A 15,485-nucleotide genomic window follows, 5' to 3' on the forward strand; every position below is an offset into this window, starting at 1 on the left:
TTCTCTTTCCTCTATGGAAAAAAAACACATTTTGACAATATACTCATCAATATTCAGCCTAAAATGACCCCTTTTAAATGTTACCATAAATATTCTCCTGAAAAGGCTCCTCGGCAACGCTCTAGACCTCGTGATCTAAACAGCTGCCTTTTCCAAGAGTTGTCCAACCCTTAAATTGCTCCTTAGAAAATTTCAATTGGGTTCTTATCCCATCTCTCCCGCCATTTTAACACATTATCACCATAAATAAGCTATTTTACTGGTGGCCTCAATTTTGCTAAGTGATCAGAGATAGGCCTATTGCGATTTAGATTCAATCTCAGTCCCCTTCTGGAGTGTACACTCTACACTTTTACTCAGTATATTTAAATGAGTCCATGTAGACTTGTGTATTCATGCCTGAATGCTGACAGCAATCAGACAGAAAGCTCTCCTCTCCTTCTGCACAGTACACCTTAAAACATCATCTCTCTGCACCTGCAAATGGCGTGAAATGCTTCATTTGGTGTTCTTACTCTTAGAAAAGGTATTTCAGCAGGTATTTCACCATTTTCTTTCTCTTTCTTCCTTCCTTTCTCCATCTCTCTCCCCTAAACAGTGGCTGGCATGCTGATGTTACTGGTAGGAGCAATGCGATGCCCCACATTAAAACTTACATGAGGGTTTCACCGGACTTCACACAGCTGGCCTGGTTCCTTGTCACAAGGTTAGAATTATCAAGTATCTTGCGTGGTAAATCAAATTAAATTTTGCCTGTTTGACAGGCCTCATCTGATCAGTTAGAAATTATATATCTACCCCCGAGTCACAACAGGCTGAATTACTGCCTTTGTTGAAAGAAACTTAAAAGCTCTAGATTTTGGATGAAAGAAAACACTTAACTTGTACAATAAAAGTATCTTGCATTTGTTAAGCCATAATAAAGATTGCACTTTTAAATAAATAAGTGGTATAATCTATATCACATCATGTTGAACACTTGTTTCACCTTTTTGTTATTTCAAGCAGCTTTAGCAATATGAGATGTCAAATGTTTATCATATATCAGTTCAAATCACAATTTTGTCATTCATCACCAAATTGCACATCCATACTAAATTAGAGAGCAGTCCAGAAGGAAAATGAAATACACAGTTTTAGACATAATTGCATCAACATTGAAATCAGTTTATGTGGGTACCCATACTGTAGGTTTTGTTGAGGCTGGATATAGTATATGTGATTGTGTTAGTCTTTTAAAACAACCACCAAAACATGTCTTTATTGTCTTGAATATGTAATGTTAATGCTGAGCTGGATGAGATAAGTACTATTTCTGCTCCTTTGTTCTTCAGAGAGATGCTCATAGCTGCCAAAATAATGCTCTTGGCATAAGGAGGCTTGTTTTTCTCTGATCCCTGGCAGATTTGTGTCTTCTGTGCTGCATTGATAGTGTTCCACTCAAAGAAGTCCCTTAGGCCCCGTAAATGTATATTTGCTCAACATAAGCCTGATATGTTTGTTTATTTAAGATTATGCCATCCTGTTTGATTGGCCGTTTCTTAGCTGCAAAATCATAACCGCTTTCCTGTTTCTTCAGTCTGGGAGGCTGTATGTTCATTAGTTAGCACCATGGACTCTGAACCATTAACAAGTTTCCTTGAACCGCTCACACGACAGTGCTTTTACAGATAATCAAAGCCCTTTAGTGCAATCGGTCCGTTGAAGTGCTAAAGACTTGTCTTGGTGGTGAAATGGAGTGGACGAGCGCCAGGTGGGTTATAAAACGCAGTGGCGTGGCAAAAGAACACTCTTCTCTTTGATTATCTTTCAAATTAGATCCAGGAATAGCATGTGAAGTTCAGCCTTTGAAAGCTTGTATTTTGGCTATTTTGCCCTAGAAGACAATTGAAAAGAGATTCTGTTTTTTAAAGCCATAAAATTCAAGATACATTTCTGTTAAACCAGCAGACAAACATTCTTTATTCAGATCTTTTAACATGATGTTCCTGTGGCTGTTGCATTGAAGCCCACAATTTACATCTCAAACCAGCATAAATGGCCACTGTTCCTGCGGCATTTCTCAAAGCACCGGCTTTAATCGTGGTTGAAATGCACAGGGAGACTGAGGGGGGATTTTGAGCAGTGTCTCTAGGTCGCTCGTGTCTGGCCCAGCGATGAGTTATTCATAGTTCTTTTTATATGAAGATCCATGCCAGCAGTGGATGTGAGGCCTTCAGGCATAGCCTGTCATTCTTGAAGTCCAAAATTCATTAATTATTCAGTAACTGCAGTCTGAAAAAATGATGCTCAACAATATCCTTTAGCTTTGACATGTTTAATGCTAACACTTCTAGTTCAGGTGACATTTACATGATATGCTTGACTTTGAAACATGGGGGAATAACTTTGTCTTGCTGTCTACCCTCCACAGTGCCAATTTATCAAAAGCTGCCTGGGGCGCCCTAGAGAAGAACAACACTCAGATGATGGTTCGCTCCTATGAACTAGGAGTCCTCTACCTACCTTCAGCCTTTGTGAGTATTGTGAATCAAGTTAGTACGTGACAACTGAGATCTTCATTCTGTTTGATATTTCTGTTTCAAACCTGATTTAAAAACCTGTACATTTCTGACCTGATGATAAATTCATTTAAAACCAGCTTCTGATTTTCTGTAGTTTGTTGAAGATCGTCATTAGCCTGGTACAAGTTAGTTTAGGTGATTGATCAGTTGGAATATCGGCTGGTGGGGCCAAAGTTGGCCCATTAGAGCATATTGATCAGCCTTGTTAAAGGGACAGTTCCCCAGAAATGAAAATTTGATGTTTATCTGCTTACCCCCAGGGCATCCAAGATGTAGGTGACTTTGTTTCTTCAGTAGAACACAAATGATGATTTTTAACTCCAACCGTTGTGGTCTGTCAGTCAAATAATGCAAGTGAATGTTAACACAATCTATAAGAGTCAAAAAATATGCATAGAATGCGAATGCTGAATGCAGTTGGACATAGTGGTGTATTAGAGGTAAAAAAAAGATATAAATAATGTTCAGTTTCTCACACAAACCAATCGTTTAGTGTCTTAGGACATCAATGTGCCGCCATGAGCCGCAGGGTTTAATTCGGATTTGTCCAAGCATATTTTTTGACTGTTATAAATTGTGTTACCATTCACTCGCATTATTTGACTGACAGACCGCAACGGTTGGAGTTAAAAATCATCATTTGTGTTCTACTTAAGAAACAAAAAGTCACCTACATCTTGGATGCCCTGGGGGTAAGCAGATAAACATCACATTTTCATTTTTGGGTGAACTATCCCTTCAAGTCAAGTCAACTTTATTTATATAGCTCTTTTTACAATGTTTCAAAGCAGCTTTACAGTAATAACAGGAAAATTATGAACAAAGGTTGTTTTGGCTATACAGCAGCTCTAGAAGAAAATAGTTTCATTCTCCAGCTTAAGTAAGTTCAGTGTTGATTCATTTCCATTGTAAAAATCATTTGTTTTTAATTTAGTTAATTTATCTATACAGCAGCTCTGGATAAAACAGTGATGTCATCGTCCACCTCAGTTCAGTTCCCATACAATGGTGTCAATGCAGTCAGATCAATAATATTGTTGAATATTGAGTGCTGCTCGAAAAAAGTTTAAGATTGGTAAAACACCTGCTTAAGCTGGACATGACAAGGTGGTAACCTCATTGACATCCAGTTCTTAAAAGATTAGTCCACTTTCAAATAAAATGTTCCTGATAATTTATTCACCCTGATGTCATCCAAGATGTTCATGTCTTTCTTTCTTCAGTCGAAAAGAAATTAAGGTTTTTGATGAAAACATTCCAGGATTATTCTCCTTATAATGGACTTCAATGGCCCTCAAACGGTTGAAGGTCAAAATTACAGTTTCAGTGCAGCTTTAAAGGGCTTTAAATAATACCAGGTGAGGAATAAGGGTCTTATCTAGCGAAACTATTGATCGTTTTCGAAAAAAAAATACAATTGTATATGCTTTATATAAACAAATGAACGACTTGCACGTGCTTCCTCTTTCTGTATTCTTCAAAAAGCTTACGCTGTATGTCCAACGGCTTCCCTATTCAACTTCCGGAACAAACGTGGCGCCAGTTTCCTTTTTTTCCGGAAGTAGAAATTATCAGGAAAATTTTATTTGAAAGTGGACTAATCCTTAAACTCAGGATTCCCACAGTCCTGGAAACCTGGAAATACGGAAGGGAATTTCAGATTCACTTTGGGGACAATGTTAACTCTAACCAGAATGAGTGTTACCTTCTTGTCATGTTGCAAAATATTAACCACTGGTGGACGAATCAACCCACTTGAACCCCTTTTTTTTTCAAGCAGGGCATTTGTTTAATGGAGAAATTGAGAAATGGAGAAATATTTCATGGAGAAAATGAATCCATTAATGCTCAACAGAGACAAAAAGATATCCGTACAGTCTCTGAACATACTTCTAAATTACTCTCAGTTTTACTGTCGATAATATCTTGGAGTACATCTCTCATTTCTCCATATGTAGAGAGAGAGAGCTTTTGTGTAGCGCTCACATACTCGCAGGGTAATTTGTCCTTGTTGTCAGGGTAGATCTTAGAATTACTTCAAAAGTTGCTTAGCAACAGTATGGTTCAGTTCTCTTGCTGTGGAAAAACGAGGGGGGGGAAACACGAGTTTGAAAGAGGATAACGAAAGGTTGTGCTCTCTTATTCAAAAGGGATGTGTTGTGTCTTTTTTTTTTATGTGGCCTGAGGCCTCTTTGTTTTAGTTGAACAGTTTTATGTCATGGTTAGTTCTTGCTAGAGGTCTTTTTTGAGTAATTAAGCAAGTTTTGTTACATTATAATGGACCCATAATTATTTTTTAGGTTTTACAATATTTTTTCTTAGCATGCTTTTAGGGCATTATATTTGCATTTTATACACATGATCCTACTTGGTTTCTTGCTTAAGTCACAAATTAGGCTGCATGTTGACTTTTGAAGTTATTTTTACAACTGTAGAGGTCATGCTCCATATTTTCATAATGAGTCACATTGTTTTGTTTGCCACAGTGTGGTGCTTTATTTAAAGTTCTCTTGTTTAAGAGCATCTGAGATCAGACTGTTCAAGATCATGAAAGTACAAATTGCATTTTTTTTTTTTTTTTGTCTTGACGAAACACCTTTGACATCAATGTTCTTGTGACACCATGATGTTTTGGAATTAGTCATGCTGTTGACATACACCTATAAGAACCAGGGATTGTTAGTTTGTTAACTCTAATAGTTTGATTGGTTCTAGACAAGGACAAGTTTGGCTCACTATGTTCCTGAAGTGAGAACGCAGTTGATAAGTCATGCTCTCCTAAATACAGGATTTCATCATTTTGTCCATTTTTCTGATTTAATATTCATGTATATTGCTGCATTGCTAGTTCCTCCAAGCAGTCAAGGCCATTACAGAAATTTAGAAGGAAATTAATTTTCAGTATAACATGAACTAAGATTGAGATGCACTTACATGCACTAAGAATTGAAATAACTTTATAAAGCTTAGAGTAGGCTTCAAAGTGCAGAAATTGTTATATTACATCTGTACTTGTATCTCTCTCCGTGTGTGTGTGTGTGTGTGTGTGTGTGTGTGTGTGTGTGTGTGTGTGTGTGTGTGCGTGTGTGTGCGTGTGTGTGCGTGTGTGCGTGTGTGTGCGTGTGTGTGCGTGTGTGTGAGGGACCCTAACCCATATGTGTGTATCTCCAAGAGGTGCTAAGTTCTGTTTAATGTTGTTTCGTTTTTAGTGTTAATTTTTGTTTGCTTTTACAAACTGTTGGATGAGTAAAATTTATATTCTGTGGTTAAAAAACAACCCCTAATAATCCTGGTTAACCACTTAAGCACTGATCCAATTGGAAATGTACTCTTGAAATGTGTCATCCTCTTGAACCACAATTAGTAATTGTTTATAAGTGTAACCAAAAGTAGCTGAGGCTAAACTGAACAGCTGGATTCTGCAGACATTCTAGTGAAGATATAGCATAAGAAATAAAGGAAGTAGTGAGAAATGTGATGTTTTTGTTAGTGCTACAACAATTAAGTACACTTAGACTCTGTCAATATGTCTGCCTGCTGCTGATGGAACAGAAATGCAGATAAATCACTCAATTATTAACACCCTCATGTTACTCCAGACCACATTAGCCTCCATGTCTCTACTCAAGACTCATTTATCAGGTACACAAGAAGCACAGTTTATCAGTGTTATTCGTGACAGCTGAGATTCAACTATAAGTTTGAAGGTTATGAAGGACTTTATAAACTCTCAGAAGCCTACATATCTATAAGGACTGTCATTTGATTAAATAATTGGGGGGTGGGGTGCTTTTTTTTTTTCAGTTTTGACAGTCTGCTATTTTGCTCTTTAAATAAAATTTGCTTCATGAAGTGTAGTGCAGTCGATTTTAATGCATTCAGTTTAGAAAAATATTTCTCATTAATAGTGTTTCTCCTCATATGTGATTTTTCTTTAATTTGAACTTAAGAGGGCTGCATATTGACTTTTGTTTGGGATAGTTTTGTCTGAGTTTATCTATGATGATGGTTGTGATGCTAATCAGTCTAAAATGATCTTTAGAAAGAGGGACTTTAGAGTAAAGGCATCATTAAATGAAATGTATCTTGTACCGAAAGACAATGATATTGTGTATCGACGATAGCCAGAGATATTTTCAAAAGTACCAGCTATTGGCGATACAAAGAGGATTTAACATTTCCAATGAATGTCGTCTTTCGTATTAGGCTAAATAATAACACACGAGAATGAACCTCATTGGTTACGCAGCACGTTTGAGCTTCCGGAAGAGGTTTGTTCATCCAGATTATTTTGAGCTTCTGCTTAGGTTCGCTGATCAATGTTTATATGTGAGTAAAGGCCTAAATTAAATCTGTTCATCATAAAAAGCGATCGAGTCTCTTCAGAAAATTCGGACAAAACCACTCAATTCTTATGGTTTAGCTTTACCATCTCTTTATGAACTTTTTGAAGCATCAAAGAGTCAGTTGCATAGGCCGTCTATGGAGGGACAGAAATCTCTCAGATTTCATCTAAAAGATCTTCATTTGTGTTCTGAAGATGAACAAAAGTCTTATGGGTTTGGAATGACATGAGGGTGAGTAATTAATGACAGAATTTAAATTTTTGGGTAAACTAATCCTTTAAGAGAGCTATATACCATTTATCAGCATGTTTCATAGCATACAGTACAGTCCAAAAGTTTGGAACCACTAAGATTTTTAATGTTTTTAAAAGAAGTTTCATCTGCTCTCCAAGGCTACATTTATTTAATTAAAATTACAGTAAAAACAGTAATATTGTGAAATATTATTACAATTTAAAATAACTGTGTACTATTTAAATATATTTGACAAAGTAATTTATTCCTGTGATGCAAAGCTGAATTTTCAGCATCGTTACTCCAGTCTTCAGTGTCACGTGATCCTTCAGAAATCATTCTAATATGCTGATTTGCTGCTCAATAAACATTTATGATTATTTTCAATGTTGAAAACAGTTGTGTATTTTTTTTTTTTTTTTTTTTCAGGATTCCTTGATGAATAGAAAGTTCAAAAGAACAGCATTTATCTGAAATACAAAGCTTCTGTAGCATTATACACTACCGTTCAAAAGTTTGGGGTCAGTAAGAATTTTTTTTTTTTTTTTAAGAAATTAAAGAAATTAATACTTTTATTCAGCAAGGATGCATTAAATCAATCAAAAGTGGCAGTAAAGACATTTATAATGTTACAAAAGATTATATTTCAGATAAACACTGTTCTTTTGAACTTTCTATTCATCAAATAATCCTGAAAAAAAATATTGTACATATTGGACTGTAGTGTACATTCATCTCTTGTCGTCTCGGAGAGAAAATGCACTATGAATGCAGTGTCAGATGCCAAAAGCTTTCACTTTCTGTAGTGAATAACTGACTGGTGCTGCATCCGAAATGGAGTACTGTCTGAGTAGGTGCTACATTTGATTTTGAATTTACTTCGTGACTTTTAAAAAAGTATGCTCTATATAGTGTGAATATGGGTAGTATGAATGAAATGCAGACACTACATCCGCCATGTTGTTACTGTCACGTGACCTACTAGCATCATTTCACTGCCATTGATAAATCCCCTCCTGCAGCCTCATGGGATAGTAAAGTGTCCATCGAATGCGCACTTCAGAATCTCAACAGTAGTACTAGGTCATCCAGGGACTTTTTGCCTACTGTTTTTCGAATATTATGTATTCTACTCTTTACTATATTGTACTATATTGTAGGGAAGTATTCGATTTCTTGCTTGTGTGTTGTTCACTGGCTCGTCTTCATGGTTTAAAATTTAAAATATTTCTAATATTGCAACGTGACATTTTTCTTTATCATCAACTCCATCATTGCTTGCAAAATGATAGACAACAATTATCATTTTGTGCATGTCATTTGCCATGATAATAAAAGCAAGTAAATAATTAAATAAATGACTATAAAGTAGTAAATTAATGATCAAATAATTGAAAATTAGAAAAGAATCCCCACGATAATATCGTGTATCAGCAATCTCACATGCTGACGATAGAATGATTATGCAGAGCATCACCCAACACTAATTCATCTCAATGGTTAACAGTCCTTAATGTTGTAAAAAGCTTGCTGACCTTCCCCACATGCCTTCCATATTCAGAATTACCTGGTGTCCCACTTTTTACAGTGAGGTTCTCGGTTGCTTCCTGTTTTTGTTCACAAATAGCAGGACAGTGCTGCCTGTACTCTCTGGGCTTTGTGAAAGCTTCGGCTGTCTGAGTCTGGGTGATATATTCCCCACTGCCCTTTAAATCTATCTAGCCCCCTCCATCTCCATGCCCACCACACAAATGAGAGTTAAGCTTCCCTCAGAACAGCCCCGCTCCCCTCTGACTTTTCCTACAGAAAACAGAATGAGTAAATGCACACATTCTCATTCTCACTTTTGTGATATGTTATCTCCATCATCTGAGTTTATGGGAGTCATGGCATATCTTAAGGTCTATTCAGATGGGGTTAAAATAAATGGGACTTTCAATGGGATTGGGCTTTCTTTCTTTCCCAGCCTTTTTTTTTTTTGTTTTGGACAATGTGAATAATGCACTGGTTTTCTAAAAATGTTGTGTTATTGCCATATTACTTCAGAATTATCATTATTTTGTTTTTGTGTGAATTTGTAGCATGCTAGATCATTCATACTAAATCTTTAATGAATAATACTTTTTATATTTAATTTTATTATAAATTTATTTTTATTAAAACAATACTTTATTAATATTAATAATTCTAATGCTGTCTTTCAGCAGTGCTTTAACAGTTACGAATTATGAGATGCAGCATCTCTTGCAGTGTTTCTGTTATTAATCTGTTGATAATTTTCATTATTTTTATGTTGAATATCAGACAGAGACTGGTTGATTTCAAACACATAGATTTGCACATTCCTGGGCATTAATACATTTCATATGCTTTATCTTTGTCTGTAGAACATGAGCTCATTTCCTGTGGAGAAGAATGTGTTTCCGGGCTCCAGCTCCTCTAAGGGCTTCCCTGTGCCCTTTGACCTCCCACCTCAGCGTTACTCAAGCAAAGGTGAGACTGAACGTTGTGTAATTTTCCAAAAGTAACTCAACTAAGATTCATCAAACTTCACTAAAATGTCAGAGATGAACCCTTCTGAACCCTAAAAAGAAACCACACATACTTAAAATGACGCCTTTACACTTCAATGAGGCATTTGCATCAAAGTTTAAAGGTTTGCTTAATGCGAAGTACACTGAATCCTCGCTTGACGAAAGGTTAACCTTTACTTTGAAATTCAGAGTTCGAATGATTGCTCAGGAAACACTCTGTAGATATTAATTGCACAACGCAAAACAGCAAATGAAAGGTTGCTGTCTGGACAGGCCAGGATCCAAGCTAAATAAATAAATTATTTTGATACAAGTGTCTTAGTTTGCCCTTTCACTCAAACACAAGCTCGCTTACATTCTGCTTAATTACGGCAACCCTTCGCATAATGAATAAGTGTGTATCTCGAGTGCACATCACAGTATGTGATGAGCGAGGTGTTTAAAGACAGCTACGCACAATAGTGAAGTGCTTATTTTAATTGCTGACAGCAGTGAAGCACAAGAGGTGTGCATGGCTCAATTAATAGCCATTTCATTTACACTCTTTCTATGCACAGAGCTGTCCTCTGAGCCATCAATTAGGATTGATAATGAGGAAACGTGTCATTCGCTGGCCTCCAAGTTCTCTCATGTTCTCATTTACGAAAGCATTTATTTAAAAAAAAAAAAAAAATGATTTTCCAACTACAAATTTGGATATTCAATTAAGTTTCATGACGATCGCTACCCACTAGTAGATTACTGAGGTTGTTTAGTTTGTATATTTTTATACACTTTTTATTGTATTCAAAGATGCATTAAGTAGATCAAAAAGGGACAATAAAGACAATAGTAATTACTGACACAATCTGTCTCTTTGTATTCTGCACTTTGTTTGTGCTGCAAGACAAAGTGATCAACTTGTCAGATGCCATTCTGGATTTTGCTTGTACGGTGGCTCTGAATTGTCAAAACACCTCTCAAAATGCTAGAAAAATGCAGAAAATTTAACCCGATCCAAAAAATTTTATGACGGACGAAAGTTTTGGAGGCAGTGTGTAAATGTGATTGACACAACGTGAGGTCGTATTTATTTTTTAATGTGCGAAAATTTCAGACGCGAATTTCAGACTCAAGGCCTTTGCACACTAAGCCTGAAATTTTCGTATGGGTTTTTTCGTATTTGTGATCCTAAAAATTTGTCACGCACAGAGACCTTGCACACTGACTCCGATGCGTATCAATGAATCTGTTGCGAAAAATTCGCAAAACAATACAAAATGGAGTCTTCAAGCAGTGAGCATGATTTAGTTGTCCTCTCTTCTTAAAAAGAGAAAAAGAAAGAGGAAATATTGGGTCCAACCCTGAATAATTGACGTGATTTGCACAACGTGAGGTCGTATTAATTTTTTAATGTACGAAAAGACACGAATATCGGACCTTTAAAGTCCCCCTGTAGTCAATGATTTTATCCCTTTAATTGCCAAAATGACATATTTATACGTTTTTTCCTGTGAACAAAAATTCTTCATGCCTTAAAATAGCTTGAATGTAACTCTACACCATTGCCTTATTTATTATACGCAAACCTATGAATATGCAAATTAGCTTTGGCTCCACTCCAAAAACATTTTTAAAAATCCTGAAATTTTGAACAGTTATGTATATATGAAATTTCAACGTCTTGATTTTGAAGAAAAAAAGGTTGTCACCTACCCATATGTTAATTGTCAGCTACCCATATGCCAAAATGCATAAACAAACAGCCTGCCATTTTATGTAAATAAGCATTTTGGTCATGAGTCAATTATATGACACTTCAGTAAAATTGTGCATTGTTTTGAATGACAGCATAATTGCAGAAGAACCCAAACTATAGCCTGCAGGACATGCTGATGACACTAAATGAACTCATTATCATCTGCTCTGTAATTAATAGTGTTTTTTGGCTGAGACTACTGCGGAACACTGATTCAGAGGCAGGAAGCTTACAGGGAAATTTCACTGTTTTTGCATTTAACGCATGCAGCTTTGTGCTGCTGTAAAAAAGAAAGAGATTTAACATTAATATTGGTGTGAAAACAGTGAATCTGCTGTTACAACATTTAAAATTGTTAGATAATGTTAAAATAATGTTTAAGTATTTTAGAATAATTATTTATCACGACTTATATTTTCCATTACACAATAATTGCATAAATATATTTCAGTCCAAATCCAGTTCTGGGGAAAGCACAGTATGTCCTTTCATACTAAGCTCTTATGAAAAGGTGCAAGAAATGCCATTCCTTTGTTCGAAGTGCCATGATATTTAGCCATGACTTGCAGGGCAAACTTAAAATCACAGCGAAAAATAAACCACCTGATGTTGTAAGTAGAGCATACTGGACAGACCAAACATGTGATTTTTTTCTTTTTCTTTTCTAATTTAATTTTTTCTCTGTTTTGTTTCTGTATCTCAGCTATCTGACACACCACTGATTAAGTCAGGAATCGCTAGTACTTATATCAGTCTCTGTCAAAGCCCGTTTGATTGTTCGACCCTATAATTGTAGAGAAAATCCACCAATCATCAGTGCCACATTCTTTTGTAAATGAAAATGACAGTTCTATGGGCCCTGCCCCTGACCCGTCAGTTTGACGACCTTTAATCATGGTGAGAAAATGGAGGCAGCAATCGATGGTACTATTGAAACCATGGGTGTCATCAGTTTATGAACTGAGGCAGAAGCTCTCTGCGGTTTCCATGGCAGCGTAGATCTTTTGATAACAGAGGCTTCAGCCATAAAGTGGAATGAGTGGGCGTGGCCTGCAGATCAAGAGGAAAAATGGGCGGTCTTCTCAGTATGTTGAGTAAGCTGGGGTTTCTGCACTGATTTTATGTCAGTGTGGTTGTGATGGTTTTATTAGCAGTAAATGTTTGTGTTTGTCTCCCAGTCTGTCCAAGCAGGTGTTTAGCTGGTTTGGCTTGACAGGCAGCTGGTTTTCCCAGCATAAAGGATTAGTTCACTTTCAAATAAAATTTTCCACATAATTTACTCACCCCCATGTCATTCTAGATGTTCATGTCGTTCTTTCTTCAATCGAAAAGAAATTAAGATTTTTTGATGAAAACATTCCAGGATTATTCTCCTTATAGTGGACTTCAATGGCCTCTAAACGGTTGAAGTCAAAATTACAGTTCCAGTGCAGCTTCAAAGGGCTTTAAACAATACCAGACAAGGAATAAGGGTCTTATCTAGCGAAGCGATCGATCATTTTCGAAAAAATACAACTGTATATACTTTATATAAACAGATGATCGCCTTGCATGTGCTTCCGCTTTCCGTATTCTTCAAAAAGCTTACGCTGTATGTCCTACGGCTTCCCTATTCAACTTACGGAAAAAAACAAAAGTGGTGCTGCATTCGTTACATAAGTTGAATAGGGAAGGCGTAGGATCGTTTGATTGGTCTCATGAGACCAGAGTATTGATTCCCAGAATCTATATTTTGTAAATTTGGGCTTTGGAAATGGCTAACTGACTTTATTGTGCTTTGCTACAGTAGGTAGTTCCAGTAAGAACAATAACCATGCATGTCATTTCTGCAGTCTGCATCTTACTCTGTGAGATAAACAGTCACTCTTTTCATAGCTTTTGCTGGCTCTCAGACACTCGCTTGGTATTTCTCCTGCTCTTTGTCTAGCAAAAAAATCCCTCATCACTAAATGAAAGCTTAAAATGAAGGCCTGATTATTTCAGGGGCCTTGTCACAAGTCCATTGTTTTTGAATTTTTGTGTTACTTTTGCTATATTTTCACACTTAAAACAATGATTTGGTAATCCTCTTGTACCATTGTCCTCTTTTGTGCTAAGAAATAAGTCTCCTGACACTCTCCCAAGTGTTTCCATTGTTGTCAGCATTAAGTCTGAGAATGATTCAGTGGGCTATATAACACTTTTAATTGTCGAGAAATTACTTCTGTTTAAATGTTTTGGTTCAACATGGTTACCTGTTGATCAAACATTGCCTTAAACTTACACCAGAAAATGATATCGTTTTATTTAGTAACTTTTAGGAGGGTGTACTCATTTTTGCTACACAACATTTTATCACCTTGATAAGAAAATCTTATTTTCCTGAATCATTTTGACACGCTTCTTTGGTAATTGATTAAGCAGACTTCATCTCTAATGAACCCTAACATGTCTTCTAAGTAATGGAGTAATTGCTGACTTTTGGAAGTTTCAGAGGGTTGTTTCAGATTGCCACCAATGGTCTCTACGATCATCTTAGCTCATAATGCTTTTGAGAAACGCAACCCAGACCTGAATCAGACTTTTGTAACACTTGAATTCTCCTGTGTAATGTAATCTCATGCAGAATACAGTGCAGTGATTGGAATGAACAAGTTTCTTCTGTTATTAATGTGTACGCTTAATGAACCCACCTGCCTGAGATGCTGAAAAGTGCTGAAACACATTATTCACTTTGTACAACCCACCTTTTCCCACTCTGCGACAAACAAATGGGTTGCGACCCAGTTTAAAAATGAAGCAATGGAAATGGCCGCAGGTGGAGGATAGAACTGCACCCATGCATCTCCAGTCTCCCTTTCGAAGGGTCACGGCCAGGACAAACCGCGCACATTGAAAGCTCAGATAAGTTATTTCCACCAAGGCCTTTTGCAGAGTCTCATCTCTACTCCTTATAGAGGCACTTAATTTCCTACTAATGATTGCTTATCCAATCAAATCAAATGTGCCGTGTCACTGCTTCTTTACATTTACATTTATTAATTTTGCAGATGCTTTTATCCAAAGCAACTTACAAGTGAGGAATACAACAAGCGATTCATCGTGAAAAGGAAAATAGATGCAAAAAGTGCTCATAATAAAAGTTTCAGACATTGCTTAGAGTAGCATAAGTTAGAATAGAGAGGGATTAAAGGAAGTGAAAATATTTTTCCTTGTTGACACTCATTAGTGTAATATCCAGTTTCTCACTGGATCTATTCCAATGTCATTGGTTTATATAACTGTGCCTGTAATAGTTAACTGTAATGGAGTCACACAAGTGTTTCTGCCTCTTTGCGTCTCCCAAAGCGTTACGATTGTGCACCCCCCACTATACAGCAGACTACATAATACCCAGAAGGCCATTTAAGACCTATAATTAAAGGTTTTAGGAAACAGACAGATAACCCTGGGCATTACAAAGCAAATGCGCAATTGCAAACTTCCCTGCATGCACCATGGCAACAGCTCTTCCATACCTGACGTTCTTCAGACTAAAGGAAATACATGAAAATGTTTAACCGAGGTAAAGAGATTTTCTTTTGCACTTGATTCTGATTTTGCGTAGCCATTTGCTGGGAAATTATCGTGTTATTTCTATTAGATGCTGCACTTGCCAGGTCACCAGCATGGGGTTGAAGTAATCGTTTTGAATGCAAGATCCAAACTAATCCATTTTAAAATTCTAATTTGAACATTCAAAAAGAGCTATTTCTCATATAAGGAAAAAAAAAACTTTTGAGGACCTGTTAATATGAGGTTCATATCATAATTCACTCAAAACTCAACAGAAATAAATGAGAAAATATATATTTTGCTTTAAAAAAAATAGGCCTATTTTAGGACCATAGATAGAAAAAATTAAAATTGTACATTGTCAAAGTATAGTTTCATTGTCTAATTTATGCTGATTTTAATAAGAAAAAGCTTTGTATTACATTGATATTTATATTCCCATACATTGCAGTAATGACGATTTGGGAGGGAAACATGCTTAATTGTCATGAAAGTATGATTTCTATTTGTTTTGGGGTTTTTATTGTGGAATGTG

At 36.4% G+C, this 15,485-nt stretch overlaps 1 protein-coding gene across 3 annotated transcripts in view; it reads left to right on the forward strand.

Annotated features, from left to right (window-relative positions):
* The window catches only part of tdp1 (tyrosyl-DNA phosphodiesterase 1), a 38,111-nt gene that overhangs the window by 19,029 nt on the left and 3,597 nt on the right, over window positions 1-15,485 (forward strand). For all 3 annotated transcript variants that reach the window (XM_067367207.1, XM_067367205.1, XM_067367204.1), the window contains exons 13-15: window positions 599-706; window positions 2,414-2,516; window positions 9,532-9,637. In XM_067367207.1, the coding sequence (XP_067223308.1) occupies window positions 599-706; window positions 2,414-2,516; window positions 9,532-9,637 (317 nt within the window). The remainder of the gene's footprint in view (window positions 1-598; window positions 707-2,413; window positions 2,517-9,531; window positions 9,638-15,485) is intronic.

This window comes from Chanodichthys erythropterus, chromosome 18 (assembly GCF_024489055.1).
Source record: "Chanodichthys erythropterus isolate Z2021 chromosome 18, ASM2448905v1, whole genome shotgun sequence".
Taxonomy (NCBI): domain Eukaryota; kingdom Metazoa; phylum Chordata; class Actinopteri; order Cypriniformes; family Xenocyprididae; genus Chanodichthys; species Chanodichthys erythropterus.